This window comes from Prionailurus bengalensis, chromosome B1, assembly GCF_016509475.1.
Source record: "Prionailurus bengalensis isolate Pbe53 chromosome B1, Fcat_Pben_1.1_paternal_pri, whole genome shotgun sequence".
NCBI lineage: Eukaryota > Metazoa > Chordata > Mammalia > Carnivora > Felidae > Prionailurus > Prionailurus bengalensis.
In genome coordinates, this window is record NC_057344.1 from 68,900,574 (window position 1) to 68,921,878 (window position 21,305).

General features: G+C 34.8%; 1 protein-coding gene across 14 annotated transcripts in view; it reads right to left on the bottom strand.

Moving 5' to 3' along the window:
- Positions 1-21,305, bottom strand: part of RAPGEF2 (Rap guanine nucleotide exchange factor 2) — a 247,548-nt gene that overhangs the window by 22,895 nt on the left and 203,348 nt on the right. For all 14 annotated transcript variants that reach the window (XM_043566367.1, XM_043566399.1, XM_043566348.1 and 11 more), the window contains 9 exons: positions 18,430-18,607; positions 11,860-11,996; positions 11,077-11,235; positions 4,443-4,595; positions 4,000-4,164; positions 1,332-1,439; positions 1,040-1,243; positions 835-943; positions 125-371 (listed from right to left, as the gene is read on the bottom strand). In XM_043566367.1, the coding sequence (XP_043422302.1) occupies positions 125-371; positions 835-943; positions 1,040-1,243; positions 1,332-1,439; positions 4,000-4,164; positions 4,443-4,595; positions 11,077-11,235; positions 11,860-11,996; positions 18,430-18,607 (1,460 nt within the window). The remainder of the gene's footprint in view (positions 1-124; positions 372-834; positions 944-1,039; positions 1,244-1,331; positions 1,440-3,999; positions 4,165-4,442; positions 4,596-11,076; positions 11,236-11,859; positions 11,997-18,429; positions 18,608-21,305) is intronic.

Below are 21,305 nucleotides of genomic sequence, written 5' to 3' on the forward strand. Positions count from 1 at the left end.
TAATATTGCTTCTAAGACAGGTCAGCCATAAAACCTGAGAACATGCGTAAACATCAATTATATCACTACCTTTGCATATCATTTTAACACAATAAAATAACACACAGAAAATTCATACACTTACTTATATGGTTTCTGTGGCAAGATACTGATCCGAGTCTTGTCAAGTATCTTTTTTAGCTTGTTTCTTCCTCCAACAGTGTTAGCTTTACTTTTTTTATTTACTTTTTCAAGTCCTATCACCTGTTCTACATCTACAGCGAGATCTGGAATGGAGTAGCGACTGGCCTTTTTGATGTCTCCAATTTTAGGAAGGTGAGGGGCACCATTTCTTTTCTCTTCTGACAATCTTGTTAGCAGTTCTTTAAATACTAAAATGGAAATAAACACCATAAAACACCCATTATAATAAATCCAAACAATTCAAAGGAAATTGTAGGACTCAGGAACAGGTGACAAGTGTTCAACTATCAAAACTGTAATCCCAGGGAAAAATACTACTCCAATGAATGACCACAAGAATCTTCTTTGTTGTGTTGCTCTGTCACTTCCATTCACACTAAGTTAAATACACTCTTTAAATCTTTAGGTATTTAAAAATAATAGGTATTTAAACACTTATCAATAAAAATAATCTTTATGGTCCTCAAGTTAGATTTTTAGATCTACATACATGCTTACATAATTATCTGCATCTATGCATTTTACTGTAAATATTTTGATTCTTATATTTGAAATATTACTTATAAAAATGACTTTTTTCATGATTAAGACATAAATGTGGGGGAAAAAAAGACCAAAAGTAGACAGATTAAAGTATGCAAAAATACTTACCAAATAGATTGGTTTTCACAGTGATTGATAAATGTGTGTTATTTCTGAGAATTTCCATGGCTTTTGACAGCTGAATATTTTCAAAGTTTTGCCCATTTACTTCTAATATCTAAAAAATAAAATTATGAAATTCATTTCAGTATCCCAACTGATTGAAGAAAAAAGGCACCAATAATCACTCTTCAGTTTGGATTTAGAAATATACCTGATCCCCTCGTTTCAAGCCTGCTTCGGTTGCTTTGCTACCTGAATCTACACTGTCAACAAAGATTCCAAATCCCTTCTCTGAGCCACCAAGTAAGATAAAAGGCAAAGGAGCTTCTCGGGATGGTTTTGTTAATGTCATCAATCTTCTTTTTGCTTTAGCCGCACATGCAATATTTAACAGCCTTAGATGTCCGCCCATTTTCTATAAAAGTTCAGAAAGAGTGGTTTCAAAAATAGGCTGAGTTAAATGAACTTAAAATTGATGACTTTTTTTTCATCAAAAATATTACCTCTCTTTCCAGGTTATTTTCAAATTCTTCTAGAAATCGAGTCATCGCAGGATCTCCTTCAAAGTCATTGAAGTGATTATTCACCCACAATAATACTACCCGTGTAACCTGAAAAATCAATGGTTTTAGCAGGTTTTCTTCTTTTTAGTGCTAAAAATCCGCAATTAAAGTCATTTCAAAAAAGATACTGAACAATTTACTTAATAACAATGGACAAAATAAACAACAAAAACCCTCACAGCAAGGATTTTATTCATAAGAAAATGACCTTCTGCAATTATGTATATTTATATTATGAGTATAGACTTTTTGTTGTTTTGCTAAGAAGGATTTTGAATCTGTGAAAGATAGTAATTAACTTCTTCTATCTTGTTTACTCTCAAAATATATTTGAAAAAGGTCATAATAAAAACAAAGCTATAATAAAACCAAAATAAATTAATATAAGACAAAAGAAGACAGAAACTAAAAAATAACAGTAGAGGGCAGAAGAGACAAAAGGAATGAATAACATTAAGCCTAGAAAGATCTATAAGGGAAAAAGTTATAAAAAGGAAGGAGCTAGCTGGAAGTTATTGGGAATTACATCTTACTTGCTAACATTAAGATTCAGGAGGCTTTTAACACTGCCAATTCTTCAGGAAAAATGAGTAGACTTTTCTTAAACTGCACATGTGTTTTCACAGAGCCCTACACCTCCTTTATACAGACCAACAAACACACACACACACACACACACACACACACGCATGCACACACAGTTACAGACTATTTGTGATGTACCCAGCAAGAGGATTGTGACATTCATTAGACTATAAGTTCCATGTGCACAACTTTATCTGTTATGTTCTCAGGACATCCTTAAGACTTATTACAAGTCTTAGCATAAAGTGAATTCTCAACAAAATCTCACTAAATGGAGTATAACTGAAACTTTATAAAAGTACTTGTTTTATTTATGTTTTATTTTCTAAATTTTAAATAACATACATTTTCCACAGATTTTTTTTTCAAACATCTTAACCTCTAATCAAACCATCTCCCCTTTTAATCAAAGTGAGAAAATTAAGCACATTATTCTAGCAGTAGAGAAACAAAGGTGATGGTATATAGTTAATTTTTAACTACAGTTAAATACTGTTTATAGTTAGTATACACTCAGGAGTCAAGCCTTGATATTTATATTAATTTTTGGTCATTTACGATCACTATTGTCCATTTTTCAAATTTTGGAAACCCTGATCACATCTCCCTTGAAACATATCTAACACCAACCTTTTAATAAAATTAAAATTCTGCAGCTGAGAAGCCAAGTTAAAAGTCTTAGTAGCCTATTACAGGTTAGAAAACTAAGATTCAGGGGCATCTGGGTGGCTCAGTTGGTTAAGGATCCGACTTCGGCTCAGGTCATGATCTCACAGTTCGTGCGTTTGAGCCCCACGTTGGGCTCTCTGCTGTCAGTGCAAAGCCCACTTCAAATCCTGTCTCCCTCTCTTTGCCCCTCCCCTGCTTGCTCACTTGCTCTCAAAAATAAACATTAAAAGAAAAGAAAAGAGATTCATAAATCATAAATTGAATATTACCAACTTCCACCACCACCAAACAATTTTTAAAACGTATGATGTATTTTAATACATATTAAGTGTACTGAGCCAGGTACTACATAAAGAACTTCACTTCTATTATTCATGTTCACAATAACCCCTAAAAGATGTCGATTATTCATTTTACAAGTCAATAAATGACTGACAGGAGGGTCAGATGACACCTAAGGTACATGGCAAAGGCAATACTCAAACCAAGTTTTGATGGCTGGAGAGCCTGGCTGAACAAGCCTAGGCTTGTGACTCTCAGAACACGAAATGAAAAGCATTGCTGTCCAAATGATTTCTCTAAGACCACAGAGCTAGCTAGGGGCAGGACCAGCAGTAGAGCTTGGGGGCTTTTGACTGTTGGTCTGCTGTTCTGGATTTTCCTACCTGCCTTCCCATGTCTGCCTTATGTAAATCAGACTGTCACATGGGGAAAGGAGAAATGAGTATAGGCTATGATTAACTCTTACACCTCAAAAGGGTATGTAGTTTATCATCCAATCTGGCCTTGAAAGAGCTCTCAAGAGCCGCTAAAGAAGTCTGTTTAGAATTATATTACTGGGGCCTACAGACCAGCAACACGTACAATAAAATGCTGCTCTGGTGCCAATTTAAAAATTGTAACTTTCATCTGGAATGCACTGACCATTTGCCCAACAGAGGATGCGGATTCCAATGGAACTCAGGTGTCTCACTTTTTTTTTTTTTTTGCTTAAAAAGAGCATTCTCTTTTTTCCATTAAGAATAACTTGAGGGGTGCCTGGGTGGCTCCATCAGTTAAGTGTCTGACTTTTGATATTGGCTCAGGTTATGATCTCACAGTCGTGAGATGAAGCCCCAGGTCGGGCTCTGCACTGAGCGTGGAGCCTGGTTGGGTCTGTCTCTCTGTCTCTGTCTCTCTCTCTCTTTCCCTGCCCCCCTCCCTCACGCATACTCTCTCAATCTCTCTCTCTCAAAATAAACATTAAAAACTAATTTGAACATAACTGGTGTGACAAATATATATATTAAACTATCTTTAAGGTTATATCTGAACATTTCACATTTAAAAGCCTAACTACAATATATTTTCCAACCTTATCCCTGAGGCTCGGGTCATTAAACCACTCCAATAACTTTTTGCCCACTTCCATTGGGCTAGAAAGAAAAGTCCTGTAGGTCAACAGGAAGTCTTCTATGAATGTTGGATCCACCACTGAATGCTCTTCCACCAAATGCATCGTTAATCTTTCTGAGGTGCCCTGTAACAAAAGGTTTAATCACTATCTCGTACAAATAATACCTATTTGGTACCATAATTCCACGTTTTCAACATAAGATGAACTGGGTAGTAATATATATAATAATTTATCAAACTGCTGTTCATCAGGAAGTATAAAGATCTTTTTAACAGCTGGTAACTTTTAAGAGAAATCATACGTAAAAATGGGGGGAGGGATCTTAAGTTCTCATAACTAATGGATACTACAAAAAAAAAAAAAAAAATCCTTCCCACAAGATGGAGGCAAGTTTATCTTACCTTAATGACGATGTGTCCCTTTCTTGTTCCGGTCCTATCAAGTTCTCGGTGTTCTTTTACCATAACAATTTCTCCTTCCTCCTCAACTTTTTGCATGTTCTTTTCTACTTGGTTGAGAATACGGCAGTAATCTTGCTGGGCTATGCAGACAAACTGGAACAAAATGTAAGTCACATGTTAATGATGAAGTGCTTGCAAGAGATCTAGCAGTACTAATAATTCAGTGTTTTAATTATTTAACACTGACATTTTTCCATGTCTTTCCCATACTCTCTAAATGAATGCAGTAATGAACCTTAATCTGACTTCTCTACTTTTTAATGTATTTCTTCCTTGGTCAAATCAAGTTTCATTTTTATCATATTTATATGTAGTTTATATTAAAAATCCTAACCATTTTAAAAATCAGAAGATAAAATTAAAAGAGTCCTTTTTCATGCCTCTTCTTTGAAGGTGGGATCTTAGGAGGATAAATATAAAAACATAATTACCACTTAGTAGGCTTTACAAGTTAGAAAAGACTTTAAAAGCAACAATTTTAGGGGCGCCTGGGTGGCGCAGTCGGTTAAGCGTCCGACTTCAGCCAGGTCACGATCTCGCGGCCCGTGTGTTCGAGCCCCGCGTCAGGCTCTGGGCTGATGGCTCAGAGCCTGGAGCCTGTTTCTGATTCTGGGTCTCCCTCTATCTCTGCCCTTCCCCGTTCATGCTCTGTCTCTCTCTGTCCCAAAAATAAATAAATGTTGAAAAAAAATTAAAAAAAAAAAAGCAACAATTTTAAAATAAAAATGAAAAAAAAGATCAAAATTCAAAGATACCCATGGAATAGATATTATACATTTGCTAATTATATTGATAAGTAATCAGTTTAGAAAGTTCGTTCAAAAAAGGTCCACAAAACAAGCCACCTACTTGTTAAACTCAAGTCATATTCCTTGTAACTAGTATTAAGGGCAATCCTTGCTCTTAAACAAAAAGTTAAAAATAATATGCATGGCAAGCCATTACTCCTCTGTGACCCCAAATATAAAAAATATTAGGGCTTAGGGCAAACCACTAAATTACATTTCTTAGTAATTTAAAAAGAAAGTGAAAAATGAATTAAAGCACTTATTACACAAATTAACCAGAAGTCAGTGAGGAGGAGACACGAGTTAGAGTATTTACAGTTTTGACTTAACGTTCATGATAGTATATTTATTTTTTTAAAAGATGGAAAACCAAATGTAATAATAATTATCATGAATATGACACCATCATCATCATTTTGTGGTGGCCTTATAGGAACTCTCCATTCACCTTCCTGGTCATCCCATAAAGAAGGTCCTACTATTGTCCCCGTTGTACAAACAAAGAAACAGCTGTACCAATAGCATGCTGATTTGCCCAATGTTTCATAATTACATGCTTGCTAATTAAAAAAATTTTTTTTCATGCACATCAAAATCTGGGAATAAAATAGAGCAGTATGTTAATAATTTTTATTTCTGAATAATGCAAATTACAAGTGACTCATTTTATTTAATAAATTTTCTATACTTTCCATACTTTCCATACAATCAGTAAAGTTTTTTAAAAGAATAGCAGCGCTTCATACCTGAGCAATAGCTTATTATGATATTGTTTCTTCCAGAGCTGGTTGATAAAATCTCATTAATTTTTCTATTGGAATCATAAAGTTAAAATTCAAAAGGCATAGGCTTTTCTTATAATTACATATAGTTAAATTTTTTTTTTTAATTTAAAAACACAATCCATTTCTATAACACTGACCACAGGTGTATACACGTTTTGAAATCTGTGGTCCTTAGTTCCTTATCTCAAAAATAGTTTATTTTTTTAAATTTTACAGGGCACTAAAATTACTCTGTCTCCAAATAATTTTAGGTGATCTTTCTTACACTTGTTTAGAGAACACAATTATATCATTTTCTCATTTATCTCCTAAAAAAGAAATACATTCCATAAGTTAAAAGGAGTAAGTAGATAGAGAAAAGAAAATGCTCTTAGGGGCACCTGGGTGGCTCAGTCAGTTAAGTGTCCAACTTGGGCTCAGGTCATGGTCACACGGTTCATTGGTTCAAGCCCAAAGTCAGGCTGTGTGCTGACAGCTCGGAGCCTGGAGCCTGCTTCAGATTCTGTGTCTCCCTCTCACTCTGCCCCTCCCCGACTTGTGCTCTCTCTCTCAAAAATAAATAATAAACATTAAAAAAGAAAGAAAATGATTTTAGAAGAGAAATCTACTAAAATTAATCTTGACTGAAGGTTTAAGGAAATTAGAATAAGTTTGATTTGGAATTCTTAAAGCCTAGACTTTTTTTTAATGTTTTTTTTTTTGTTTGTTTGTCTGTTTTTGTGTGTGTGTGTGAGAGAGAGAGAGAGAGAGAGAGAGAGACAGAGAGAGACAGAGTAGTGAGCAGGAGAAGGGCAGCAAGAGAGGGAGACACAGAATCTGAAGCAGGCTCCAGGCTTTGATATGTCAGCACAGAGCCCAACGGGGGGGCTTGAACCCATGAGCCATGATAACATGACCTGAGTCAAAGTCCAACCAATGCTTAACCCCCTGAGCCATCTAGGCACCCCCTTGAGAGATATTTTTGTCACTTCTGTACCAAACTGAAGTACCATCCAAAAAGAAAATAAAACCCAACCGAATTTCTAATATGGACATACATATCTAAAAAGAAATAAATAATAGGTAAAAACATTTATCTGTATTTTTATTAGCAGATTTATTTTTGCTTTAAGAAGTCTGAAGATATAATAAGAAATTCATACGCAAGACATAATTTTAATTGGTATGATGAAGCCAGCTGAAAAATTGTGAACTATGTACATAATTATTTTGATGAGGTTTTATACTTTTAAATAGCTGTAAGCATATGAAAGTAATGTAAACCTTGGCATTCTGATATAAAATAAAAATGCAAACAAGATTTGGCTTACAAAAGGCCAAAGGCAGCTTACATTGCAGGATTGTTTTTTGGGCACATGACATCACAACTGATATTTAGTAGAAAAATTATAATAGACGATAAAAGGATGAAGTAAAATTAAACGTCAACCATAATACAGTATTGTCAACTTTCCCATGTAACTGCTTTCTCCAAAACTACTTAAATTCAGTGTCATTAGCTCCCATGGTCTCTGGAAAAAGGGAGTCTAACAGGTTTACCTTAAGAAGTTAGAGCTATTTAAACTGGCATTTTGTGGTCTGTAAGGGAAATTCATGCCTAATTGGTCACACAGGGATCCCAGGGTTCGTTCCCCATTGAGGGTGTAGGGTAAGGCTAAGCAATGCCTGATGTGTTACTGGCAGGCCTAAGACACAGGCAGTAGTGAAGAAAAAGGGGAGAAGGAAAAAAAGAGTGGGAGAGAAGAGCAGGAACAGAAAAGAGGGATAGAAGTGGGAAGGAGAAAAGAAGGAGGCACATATGGGAAACGGAAAACCATTACCAATTGCCTGGTACCATAGGGTGTCTATATAGGGTGTCTGCCTTTGTCTTTCAAAGCGAACAGAGGAACAAGCACAAACAATGAAAGGAGAGAACTGAAAGAGGAACACACAAAGTAGGGATCCAAAGCAAAATAGAACTTTGAGCATATCATGGGATCCAAACAAACAGAAATAAATGTTAAATATAATCCACTCATTGTGGATCAGGTTTACTATGAGCTCAACTAAATATCACATTATTCAATATTTACTTTTGGAACCCACTGGACTATAAGAAAATTAAGGCCAGTCCTAGGCGAAGTTGCCTCTTCCTGGTAAGGAGAACAGCATTTTTGTTCATCTCATTTAATAACTGTTAAATGCCTACAAGGTGCTCAGTAGAATGATATAAACTTATGGAGGCCATCTTATGGATGAATGAAAATATGATTCTCATTGTTTCCTTTACTTCCCCTAACAAGAGGATGATCTAACATTTGTAGATAACTTACTGACAGATATGACATTTTAACAGAAATACACTAAAATACTACACCAACACAAGCGTTACATTAAGTCTAACTTCATTCTCCAAACTTGTTCTCCTACTGAGGGAACGAGTATCAGGCCTGAGCAGATGAGTCAGTGCAGGTACAAGAGTGATTCTTGAAGCCCCTTATTTAAGATCTTCCTTTTACAGTGGCTTAGACTGGAGTGGAGATAAGAGACTTTTCTCGGGTTTCTCACCAATTCCTCATCTAATAAATAGAGTAGACTCTCTTCCCTGACATCTTCTTTCCCTTCTTTTCCCAGAATTCCGAAATAAATATTTAATGTTACCTGGTACATCTGATATTACTTAAGTACTCTGTAATATTCAGTCATATAGCATTTTTAGCAATTATTCTGAAATATGTCTATGCCTCTAATATCATTTTAGTTCCATGATTACAAATTTCTAACAAAAGGGGCTGGTCAATTAAGAGGTATTAATGTAATCGATGAATTCTCAGAAATAAAATAACTTTTTAACTTGTCCTTTAAGGATACAGACTCTGACTAAAATGCTCTAGTAAAGCCAATATGTACCAGGCAGGAACTGATAACAGATAATAGGATAGGGAAACCTTTAACAAATTCCTAGTTTGTTTTGGACCAAGTATGGCTTTATTATATTTTGTTGGAGTACAGTTCCAAAGCTGAAACATCATCTATAATCTCTTTTACAAACACATTTCTAGGTCAAATAAAGACTCCAAGATTTACCTACCATTTTGTTTTCTTCTATTATGCCAAATAATTGAGACTTGACTATATTTAGAACGTTCTTCTGGCATTACTATTCAAAACAATGAATTCACAACCATTTATTTTTTCTCTACAGTGCTTACTGAAGGAATTATTTGGCAACATTACTTTTGGCAACATTATTCTCTAGGTAAGATAATTGTATTTGTAGGGGCGCCTGGGTGGCTTAGTCGGTTAAGCGTCTGACTTTGGCTCAGGTCATGATCTCCCAGCTCATGAAGTCAAGCCTTGTGTCGGACTCTGTGCTGACAGCTCAGAGCCTGGAGCCTGCTTCAGATTCTGTGTCTCCCTCCCTCTCTGCCCCTTGCCCCACTTGTGCTCTGTCTCTCTCTCTCTCTCTCAAAAATAAATAAATATTAAAAAAAATTTATTTATAGCCATGGTCATTTTCTCTTTTAGTAAGTAAAGTGCTTAAAATTAAAATTTAAAAGAGTATTATTTTACATTTATCAGACACTATAAAAATTCAATGATGTTCTTTTAGAACAAAGTATATTCAGATGTATTTCAGACTACAGACCATTAAATACAGTGGGCACTTACCATTAATTGGTCTAAGTCAAATCTTTTGGTTTATTTACATTCAAACATTTTATCTTTCAAAGACTTTTTTTCAGAAGAGAAGACATAAATTTTATACACTTGATAACACAAGTATCTTAAATTTATTTCTCAATAATACAGAGGTTATCAGCTATAATCAATCTAACTAAATTTCACATTTGGTCTCCACATTTTCTCTAGTCTTTTATTAAATGCTTTTATTTATTTATTGTTTAATGTTTGTTTATTTTTGAGAGAGAAAGAGATACAGTGTGAGCAGAAGAGGGGCAGAGAGAGAGGGAGGCACAGAATCCAAAGCAGGCTCCAGGCTCTGAGCTGTCAGCACAGAGCCCAATGCAGGGCTCGAACCCACAAACCGCAAGATCTTGACCTGAGCCAAAGTTGGACGCCCAACCAAATAAGCCACCCAGGCGCACATAAATGCTTTTAAATAATGATTATTAACACAATATCAACACTAACATTTTTCTTTTGCTATCATGTATTTTCTTTTAATCAGTAATTACTTTTTTACCAAGAAGTCCTTCTACTGATTCATACTATGATTTTCAGGACTTTTATTGTTTTTAATTTTTTTAATGTTTATTTATTTTTGAGAGAGAGTGAGAGAGGGTGTGAGCGAGAGAGGGGCAGAGAGAGAGGGAGACACAGAATCCAAAGCAGTCTTCAGGTTCTGAGCTGTCAGCTCAGGGCCCAATGCGAGGCATGAACTCGCGAGGCATGAACTCACGAGCCACAAGATCATGACTTGAGCTGAAGTTGGATGCTTAGCCAACTGAGCCACCCAGCTGTTCCTGATTTTCATGACTTTTAAATCAATTCCTTATCTTGTATGTATTTAAATAAAAACACTGTATAACTATATCACATCATCTTTATTAATCTATTTCTTTTCATAATGGGTGTTTTACTTCTATATTTTTTGATGAACAGATTATCAAACTATTATTAATGGAAATTTTAAAATGCCATATTTACAGAACACTTTTTTAAATAAAACATATTTACAGAACACCTAGTTATGTGGAGTCCAAACAACTTTATTATTATTTTTTTAAGTATGCTTTATACCAAATGTGGGGCCTGAACTCATGACCCTGAGATCAAGAGTTGTATTCTCTACTGACCAAGCCAGCCAGGCGCCCCAAGTCCGAACAACTTTAAGGAAAATTTATTTTTAATTTCCTAGGGTGTGATAACATTCTACTTCAAAATCATATTTAAAATTCTAAAAGAAGACCTATTTATATAGGCAGAAAAATCTTACCCCAACTGTATAGACGTGTTAAGCATAAAATATACATATACATTTTTAATGATATTTTATACCTGGCAGTCATCCACCTTTGTTCTCATTACTCCTTTCATGTATTCTTTGTCCATGGTAGGAGAGACACCAAAACTATTTCCCATACATAATATTTCTGCTTTTCCATCTGGATAAGTTACTTCCACAGAACCATTCAGAATCACTGACCAGGAATCCAGCTAATTCAAAAAAATGAAGACAAAGCAGAAAATTATGGTCATGCAGCTGTAAATGCTAGAATGGTCTCTACGAATGATTTAGCAGATTTTTATTTCGAAGATGGAATAACTCAAGTGAAATTAACTGTTTACTAAATTGAAAGAATAAGGAATAAAGCAAAGCACAGCCATGGATCTATGTATTTCCTCATGCCCAGCTAGGGGTACATGTCATTCCACTCTTTTAATTCGACTTTGAGCATTCTTCTCTAAAATGACACAAGGAAAAAGAATTCTTCTGTTCCCCCAAACATATGTACGCAATATAAAATGATCACCACTGCCTCAATAAGAATATCATTGTGTTCTGACAAAAGGCATACAATGAACATTTAAAGTTATAAAAATCTGAAAAGTTAATATATCAAAGTATTTCTATCAGTAGCATATGAAATATTATAAAAAATAAAAATATTAGATTTGAAATATTTTGACATAACGATCAGTGTATCATAATTCTTAAATTATTCAAACTAATTATTGCTCATTGTTTTTTAAGAGGAAAAAATAAGAATTGGTTTTTTGTTCACTTGCTGTACTAAGAGACCCTCAAACAGAAATTTCATGACAGAAATGTTCACTAACCTCTTCACCATCATTTAGCACTATGGTCCCAGCTCTTTCCACGACTGCAAACACCATAACAGCACAAAGTTCTCGTCTCACTGACATAGTCATATTGGCAAAAGCAGGCAATTGGTGCATAAATTCTAAGAGTTGTTCTAAAAGGCAAAAGATATTGTAAACATTAATCAGCAATTACTTATTTATCTATTTAGTTTATTTATTTGAGAGACAGAGTGAGAGAGCAGTGAGAGAGCAGAGTGAGAGACAGTGAGAGAGAGCAAGGGAGGGGCAATGAGAGAGAGAGAGGGAGACAGAGATTCCCAAGCAGACTCCACACTGTCAGCACAGAGCCTGATGTGGGGCTCAAACTCACGAACCGTGAGATCATGACCTGAGTCGAAACCAAGAGTCGGATGCTCACCCAACTGAGCCACCCAGGTGCCCCACTACAACTTTTTTTTTTTTAAACCAAGCATTCAAAAAGAATGCTCTAGGGTTCTTTCTTTTTAAATGTCCTACAAAACTGCTCACTGGAAAATATAATTACTTCAAATATTGTTAGTACAAAAGCTGAACTTCTTGCAGGTAAACGAAGAACTGTCACTATGGAAGTGGTGACATTTACTTATTGATTTAGGAATGCTAGTATACATTGTGATTCCAATTCTAATGGGAATGAAGAAATTAATAAACTTCAAATGGAAAATTTCTATTGAAAATCAGCTGTGATCTTATTAAGGCTAATTAAAGGGTGAAATACTAAGCTGAAATGAAATAGAGGTCTGAGAATTCTCCAAAAAAAAATCAATAGGTCTATTCTAGTGCCTTCTGGGCAGGTAGACACCCCAAACAGCAGAAATAACCACTTTCAATCTAAAGATAGCCCATGATTTAGAAACCAAGGGATATTTTCTATGGATTAAGACAAATTTATAAAAATTAATCAATTAAAAATTGTATTATGCCAAGTGAAATGAGTCAGAGAAAGACAAATATATGATTTCATTAAATATGTGGAACTTAAGAAACAAAACATATGAACACAGGGGAAGGGAAAGAAAAATAAAGATAAAAATGGAGAGAGACGTAAACCATAAGAGACTCTTAAATATAGAGAACGAACTGAGGGTTGCTGGGGGACTGGGGGGGGGGGTTTGGGGTTAAATGGGTAATGGGCATTAAGGAGGGCACTCGTTGGGATGAGCACTGGGTGTTATATGTAAGTAATGAAATCACTGGGTTCTACTGAATCCAACACCACACAGTATGTTAACTAACTTGAATTTGAATAAATAAAACTTAAAACGTTATATCACAAATACAAATGAAAATTGATATGTTATTTTTTTTATCCCACAGACTGGCCAAAACAGAGAAAAGTTTCAGTCTTCCTGTCGGCGACGCTGTGGAGAAACAGCTTAAACTTTGATACAGTTGTAGCTGTTGACAAGATGGATGACCTTCACAGTCTTTTCTAGTCCTGTGGTCTCTATTTTTAATTTTTTCTATTATTAGGTAGCTTTACTAATTACGAAGTTCTTTCCTTACTCCTCACTATGGCTCTATGAGGTGCATGTTTTCGTTCTCATTTCACAGGGAGAAAACAGGCTCAAAGTCATATAATTAAGAAGTGACAGTGATGATTCAGGACCGTCTCCCTCCAAACCTCCTGCTGGACATTATAGGTAATGATAAAAGAGCACAAGGTATATGTCAGACATCACTTGAATACTTATTAGTTATATTGCTTTGGGAAAGCTGATTAATTTACTTAAGGCATGTTTCCCTCATTTATGAAAGAACAATATAATGCCTACCCTTTGTTGGACAGCTGTGACAAATACAATAGAGATAATAAAGTCCTTAGAGAGTAAATATTCAATAAATAAGAACAGCTATTATTGTCATTGTTATCATACTCATATCATTCAAATTTCTAAGTAAAAATTCTGCTATATTTTTCTTGTCCTCACGTAATGAAACTGTCCCTGTGTACATTCCATCTATCTGTTAGGATTTAGTGACACATTTATGTTATTGGAGATACAGTAGTTTGTTCACTGCAAAAACAACACAGAATAGAATGATCTATTCTGTGAAAACATTACATTTATAGAAGGTCAGATGAAGTGTTTTTCTCGGGTCCAGATGGGTAATGTCTCTTCTGATTAGACCCTACGTCATCGCCCTGTAAAAGACTTTCATAACAGAGTGGCTTCGGAATCAGGAGAATAACACTGATAGGTGGTACCCAGGGAGTCTGTCCAAGAAGACAGTGTTCTTCAACCTGACCCAGACTGATGTGCCAGGAAATCAATATACTGTTGCAACCATCATTTTTTTTTTTTTTTTACAACCAGCATTTTAAAAACAAGAGAATCAAAGCACATAACTTATAGAATAAGTTCTGTTTAGTGAAACTTTTATTTCTGGAAGGAGTGGGTGTGTTTGGGTCATATAAATAAAATATATTTATTCCTTGGGACAGCAATAAACCAATTTTTAATACCACTGCAATTATCTATTATATATGGGAGGTAACAATCATTGTGTTACAAACACACTGACCTTTTGATCTGAAGCAAAAACACAAATGAAAAAGCTAGTATATCACTGTTAGTTCTGCAGTTGTAAGCCTCTGTTTTCTTCAGCTATTACTGCCCTACTCCTCACCATAAGGTAATAAAATATTACCTATAGAACACACATTTTGCTTTCTTCCCCCTCCTCCCCCAATAATACTAAATTTCCTTGGACAAGTGAAGATTCATGGTCTTAAGAAGAATATGAGACCAGAAGTCAGAAATGTTTTAAATTCAACATAATATGACATAACATAATAGACAATAAGTCAAATTACGACCACATATATTATTGAAGAATATGAGTATATGAAGTATAAAATATATTTACTAATACTTGCTATAATGATTTGAAGTGCCTTGCATAGACATTGTTCTTGCTTTTTGGAAGATTCCTGCTCCATTAATGGGTTATGAAATCAAGTTGTGATACAGGAGTAATGACTAAGATTTAAAAAAATATGACAGGATAGAAAATATTTGTGTATCACATATAATATGGATAAATAATAAAGAAGACAGAAAAGATCTGATGATAGTAATGTACATAATGCTCTAGGCTCAGCTGAAAAACTAAAAATAAATAAATGCTTAACCAGATGGTATCTAAGAGTTAAGTCTCCCAAAGATTCAACAATAGTGTTGCTGGTTTTGTAGTAACCTGTACTTATTACACTGGATAATTAGTGCAATTAAAACAATAAAGAATTTCTATCACTAATCTTCATAAAATAAATATAAAACAGGAGCATTTGGCTATAGGGGCTCAACATAAACTCTGGTAATGCCACAGGGATCATACAGAGTTCAAGCAGTTAGGGTCAGTCAAGAGTTCAGAGCCTGGAATGAGTAAAAGACAGTTCCTAGAACATGGCAAGAAGAAGCCATGGACTGAAGAAGCAGGACTACTTTCTTCTATGTTGCTTGGAAGAATCTATTAGAATAATACATTAATTAATAATATTTTATTTTGTTAGGAAAGGAATATTTCTGTTTATGAAAAAAGGCCTTTTTTCCTTAAAGTTTATTTTGAGGGACAGAGGGGCAAAGAGAGAATCCCAAGCAGACTCCCTGCTGACAGCACACGGATTGATCCCACAAACTCTGAGATCGTGACCTGAACCGAAATCAAGAGTAAGATGCTCAACTGACCGAGCCACCCAGGCGCCCTGAAAAAAGACATTTTTAAACACTTTTTTTCTAGCCGATGTGACACAAAGAAAGGCCAGATAATCAGCTTACAGACACCGCAAGCGATGTCAATATAAAAATTAGCTTATTTGCTCGGTTTAATTTTGTATAAAAACTGGTTACTATTAAGATGTTTTTGAAAAATCTGTGGAGTTTTGTTTTTGTTTTTTTTGGTGCTATATTGAAGGGGAGAAAAAAGAACTCTTCGGAAGGGATCTTTGAAAAGTAGGTCTCTACCTTAATGTGTAAAGGCCTCAAAAAAGAAATTAAATTCACAACCATTCGATAACTGAGTACCTACAGAATTATGAGCTAGAGAGCAAAAAGGAATAAAGTCCTTTCCTTCAAAGTACTGAAACAAAGGTACACACACCCAAGAATCTATGGGAACCCCAAAGCAATTTAATTCTTGCAGCTTTTAAAATATGTTAGCAATTTCATTTGATTCAACTTTGATTCTGCCCACCCCCCCACCTCCCAACACACCATTCCTTCTCTATTTCATGGGGTTAAAGAAAGGTGGTTAGGAACAGAGGCATCCAGAGAGAGCATCATTTAGAAGTTTGTAGTTTTTATGAAAGGTATCTGTTGTAACTAAATACTGGCAGATCAGTTAGATTTAACAAGAGTAACAGCAAAAAAGCTAAAAGTGCTCACATGTGGTTTTGTCTTGAGGAGACAGAATATAAGCTCTTCCAAGATCTCTTGTAGAGCAAACAACACTCATAAGGCTTTATCTTTAATAATAATGGTTTTATTATTTTAAATAAAAGTATATTTGATAGGAGCAAGCATCAGAATCATCTCTGCTTGCAAGTGAATTGATATTCAAGTAAATGTTATTCACTGGAGGTTATATCAACAAGCAGATTTTAAAAAAAAAGATAGCTTTGTATTCTTTTGAAGGAATCAGCATAGCATTTGCTTTCCAGAAATTCTGGAGAAGATACCTTCTCAGATATGAAGTGAAAATCTTAAATTTCCAGGAATGACATGCTGTATGATTTTAATAATTATTTTCTTCTATGACTGTACTAAAATGAACATATTCAAAAAGAAGATACATTAACTTACAAAAGAATAATTTCCACATCAATCTGTTCATAAGCAATGTTCAATCTTATTTAAAAATTAAAAAAAAAAAACAACCTATGAGCAAGGATTCTGGAGTAAGACGGCAAACTGAATACACTTCCAATTTCACTTTCTGTTTAAGGACATATTTAAAAAGAAGTCGACAAGGACAAAGAGAATGGGACAGTGTAATACAACTTTGGACACTGCAAATCAAATGAATGTGTATGTAATATTAGACATAAGAAAGTGAAACCCAATGTTTTCAGTGGGTAAAACAGAACCACTCTAATGTATGCTGCAGAACCCTCAAGAGACTTGCAAACTGCCAGCACCTTTGGAACGGGAGTGCAGGTGGTAGAGAAGGAAATGGGCTGGAGTCAGGGATGGGTATCTGTGAAGCCTTTAAGTCCTTACTCCAGCAAAAATTATCCAGAAAGGGTTAACACAGAACACATTTCTTCACTGGGGGCCACAGGCATAGGTGGCTCCCCTTTTCACTTCCTTCATGTCTGAGCCCTTTAAAAGGACATTACCAGCCATTTCCTCCTAAAATAGGCTCCATTCTCTTCATTCCTCAACCTCCATCACTCCCTAATCCCCACTTTATTCTTCAGACTGAAAGAGAGCAAGGATCTTACCTGCCTGTTCCCCTCTGAGTTGCCAGGACTTAAAAAAATGTTCAGTACATAGAAGGTGCTCAATCACATTAGCTGCATGAATGAATGGTTACCAACATGGTATATTCATCTATAAATACTTACCAATTCTATAAATTTTAAATTTGTATTTTAAATATCTAATACAAGTTGTTGGTTTTTCATCCTTAATTTTCTAGCGTATGTATATAGAGTAGGTGGTAAAAGATTTTCTTCATCATGTTTGTTTCCTTCACAACACATGCAACCAGCCACTTATAACTATGCCCATACTGTCCTATATCTAATCCCAATAGAGCAAGTTCTTGAATTTGTCTGCAAATATATATCAGCCAAGAAGAGTTGGGAGAGTGGTAGGACAGATTATCTGGGCTCAGGCAAGGGTGCTTACAGATTCCAGACCTGTGGTGGACACAAGGCACTCTACAGAAGTTGCCCTGACTCCTAGCATTCGAAGGAAGAAGCCTGAGTGCAGAAGGCGTACCTGAACACTAAACCATTATTACACAGTCATCTCTTATTCTGTTGGGAAAGTGGGTAACGGAAACTTCAAGGATGGGGAAAACAGATACAAAGCCACTTGGATTTCTAACCTTAGGATGCACTTAAAGAAAGTCTAAACCCCCTGCAGCTCATATGCTACTAAGTTTTCCACTCAGTCTCATCTTCAGATGGAACCAGAGTAAAAGCAAAGTCATTTACATGGCAATTTTACCATTTGTCATTGACTGGTATTTACATACGGAAAACGTGAGCTTAATAGGAATGGTGCTCACAAGAAAAATAATAGGAATAACACTATATGGAAGAATACTTTTTTCTTTTTTTTGTCATAAAGTAAGATGAGAAGGGGCTCATGTGGTAGAGTTTTATGAGTTTTATCATTTGTAGACTTCAGAACATAATGATTGAATAAAATTGATTCTTTAAACTTTTTTTCAACAAATGCTACTGCTTATGCAAGCAAAAATTATAAATTAATGACTTTTTAAAGCCTACTACTCTTGGGCTCTATTTTATCAGGCCATTTTACCCTAAATATTTTAAATTGCTCTTAAATTCATTTTCTTATCCAAACTTACCAATGTCATCATCTGTCCTGTCAATTGGATCCTTCTCTAGGCAGTCTCTCACAATGTCCCTGCTCATCAGAGGATCTGATGCCCTCTCAATGTCTTCTTCATCATCATCGTCCTCAGAATCCACTGCTGTTTCTGGCAACCCACTCAGGTCCATATCACCAGCCTCGCTTTCTGTGGCCTTAAAACAGACCAAAATAATTTTTAAAAATTATTTTAAGCAAGTCTTTTTGTACCCAAAAGAAATAAGAGCAAGTCTAGTTTGAAATGTTAAAATTTTAGTATATTGATTTGTCTGTAACTAAGCATGTATTCAATATCAACAAATATTTATGCACTAAGCACTATGTAAGAAGAATCACTTATAGAAAACAGGAGTGATTTAATCTCCTATTAAACTTTTAGTTGGGATTAATGATCTTATCTCAAAAATTCTGATTTCTTATCTGAACTGTCATATGCTCCTGAAACAGTAGAATAAAGAAGAAAAAGTCAGTGTTTGTTTTCACTCCATTTTTCAAAGGGAATGGCTTAAGCTAAGAGCCTAAGGGTAATAACTGATTCTGAGCAATTCCTTCTCCAAAAGAACAGGTGTGGATTTATTAATGCCAAGAAGACTTAACAACTTCTTTCCTATTAGGTGGTCTTTATGGAAAAGTGAAGCATAAATCAAAGATAACTTTATAAGTATGTGAACAAAACATTAACATTTACTTTGATTATACCAATGTCCACTCTCCAATTATAAATCACCAAAAAATATTAAAAGACCATATGCCTACAGGTAACACATTCTTCATTCCTCAACAAGGTGGCCTTATCACCAATCAAATTTCAAGTAATCAAGTACTTAAATGTTAGTCATTAGAGTCACGAACTTCAAAATGATCTTTTATCCTGGGCTATCTCAAGGCTAGGACAGCTATTCAGGTCATTCTATAGCCTGCTGTGATTATCATCTCCACAATATATATGAATGTTATCATATCAACCTTACTTGACATTATACCCAAAATTTACTAACTGCTTAAGCTATGAAAGTCTTGAACATCACGTTTTGCCAGATAAAATATTAAACTCTTAAAAAGTCTGTTATAAAACCATGAACTTCCTAGAAAACATGTATTATAAAGTTCACTAACTTCAAATAACTTGTAGTTCACATGGTTTTCAAAGACATTAAAGGCCGTCTTATTTTTAAGAATAGGCAAAAACATTTATTAAAAGTGAAAGATAAAAATATAAACTGCTGAACTTCTTCCTCCTCCTCATCCAACACCCAATATTTACAATGTGCCAGGAACTGCTCTGTTTTATATGTATTAACTCATTTAATCTTCAAAACTATCCTATGAAGTGTTATTACTGACTTTTATTATTCTTCAAACATTCTCATAAACGGAAATTATTGCAGAATCAAGATTAGAACCCTGGGGGGCACCTGGGTGGCTCAGTCAGTTAAGTGTCTGACTTCGGCTCAGGGTGTGATCTCATGGTTCGTGAGCTCGAGCCCTGCATCTGGCTCTGCGCTGATAGGCAGAGCCCACTTTGTATCCTCCATCTCCCTCTCCCTGCCCCTCCCCTGCTTGCACAGCGCGCTCTCTCTCTCTCTCTCAAAAATAAACATTAAAAAAAAAAAAAGATTAGAACCTAGGAATTCTGTCTCTACAGTCTTAACCACAACCTAATCTATCTCTTTACAACAGATATTACATATGAATGTGGCTTATATAGGGATCTATACTTTTTTTTTTTAATTTAACTGGGTATTTAAAGAAAAATTTTATCATTTTCTTATCAAAGTTTTACTTTTCTCAAGTCTTGGTTTATACTGCAGAACATAAGATTTAATCCTACCTTTGAAGCAATACAAACAGGTATTAATATTTTATAAGTTTAACAAAATAATTTTAATGACATTTTTAGTTCTTTAGGTACAATTTCCTAAACTAAAATACATACATTATAAAAAAAATCTAAGGGGAAAATAATAAAGAATACTTAGAATAATTAAAAATGGAAAACCTAATGTCTACAAAAGCTCTTTAAATAATGGCCTTAGTAAATACTACTGCTTGGGTTAAGACCATTATCAGCAGAGCGGTGGGAGAGCAGTAAGGCCTTGTAGGCTTGCGGTTTTCAAGTACTCGATAAAACATATGTAGCAGTTATTTTACTTTTAGTTAAATTAACACTTCACTGGAGCCTTTGTGGCACTTGATATTTCCTCAGTTTGTTCATTTTCTTGATATCCTTTAAAAAATGAAAATAATCTCTTAAGAACTGTGTTCAGAATACAATATATGGAATCACTTTTGATTTCAGTAAATCATAGAGCTTTTGGCATTGTTCTGAGACTATTACTAGTTTTTTGGGTTTTTTTTTTTTTTGAGACTATTACTACTTAGCTATAATATACATCTACATCTATATTAGGCTATCCATGTGGAAGGGAAATTAATTTAGGACAGGCATTATTTGCCTAACTGAATTAACTGTGGCACACTCAGAAACACATCTCCTAATTTAAATTCAGAATTCACAGAATTGTCTCTAGATTCTAGAATGAAACGGAAGTAGAACTTGACATGATGTATTATGCCAAGCCTGTGATCAGAGAAATTAGGCCAATACTGTTATTATCACAGCCTTATTTCTGAAGTCTAGAAATGTGACAATTTGCTAATGTTTGCTATGTTTACATTTTCACCCCAGTTTCACCTTAACATTGAAGATTATTATTCATCACCTTATATTTTCAAATATACAATCAGCCCTCTGTATGTACATTCTTTAATATTAGCTGAAATTGAAGAAGGGACTACTAGAGACAGAAATAAAAATAAAAATAAAAAACTTCTAAATAATATAGTTATATA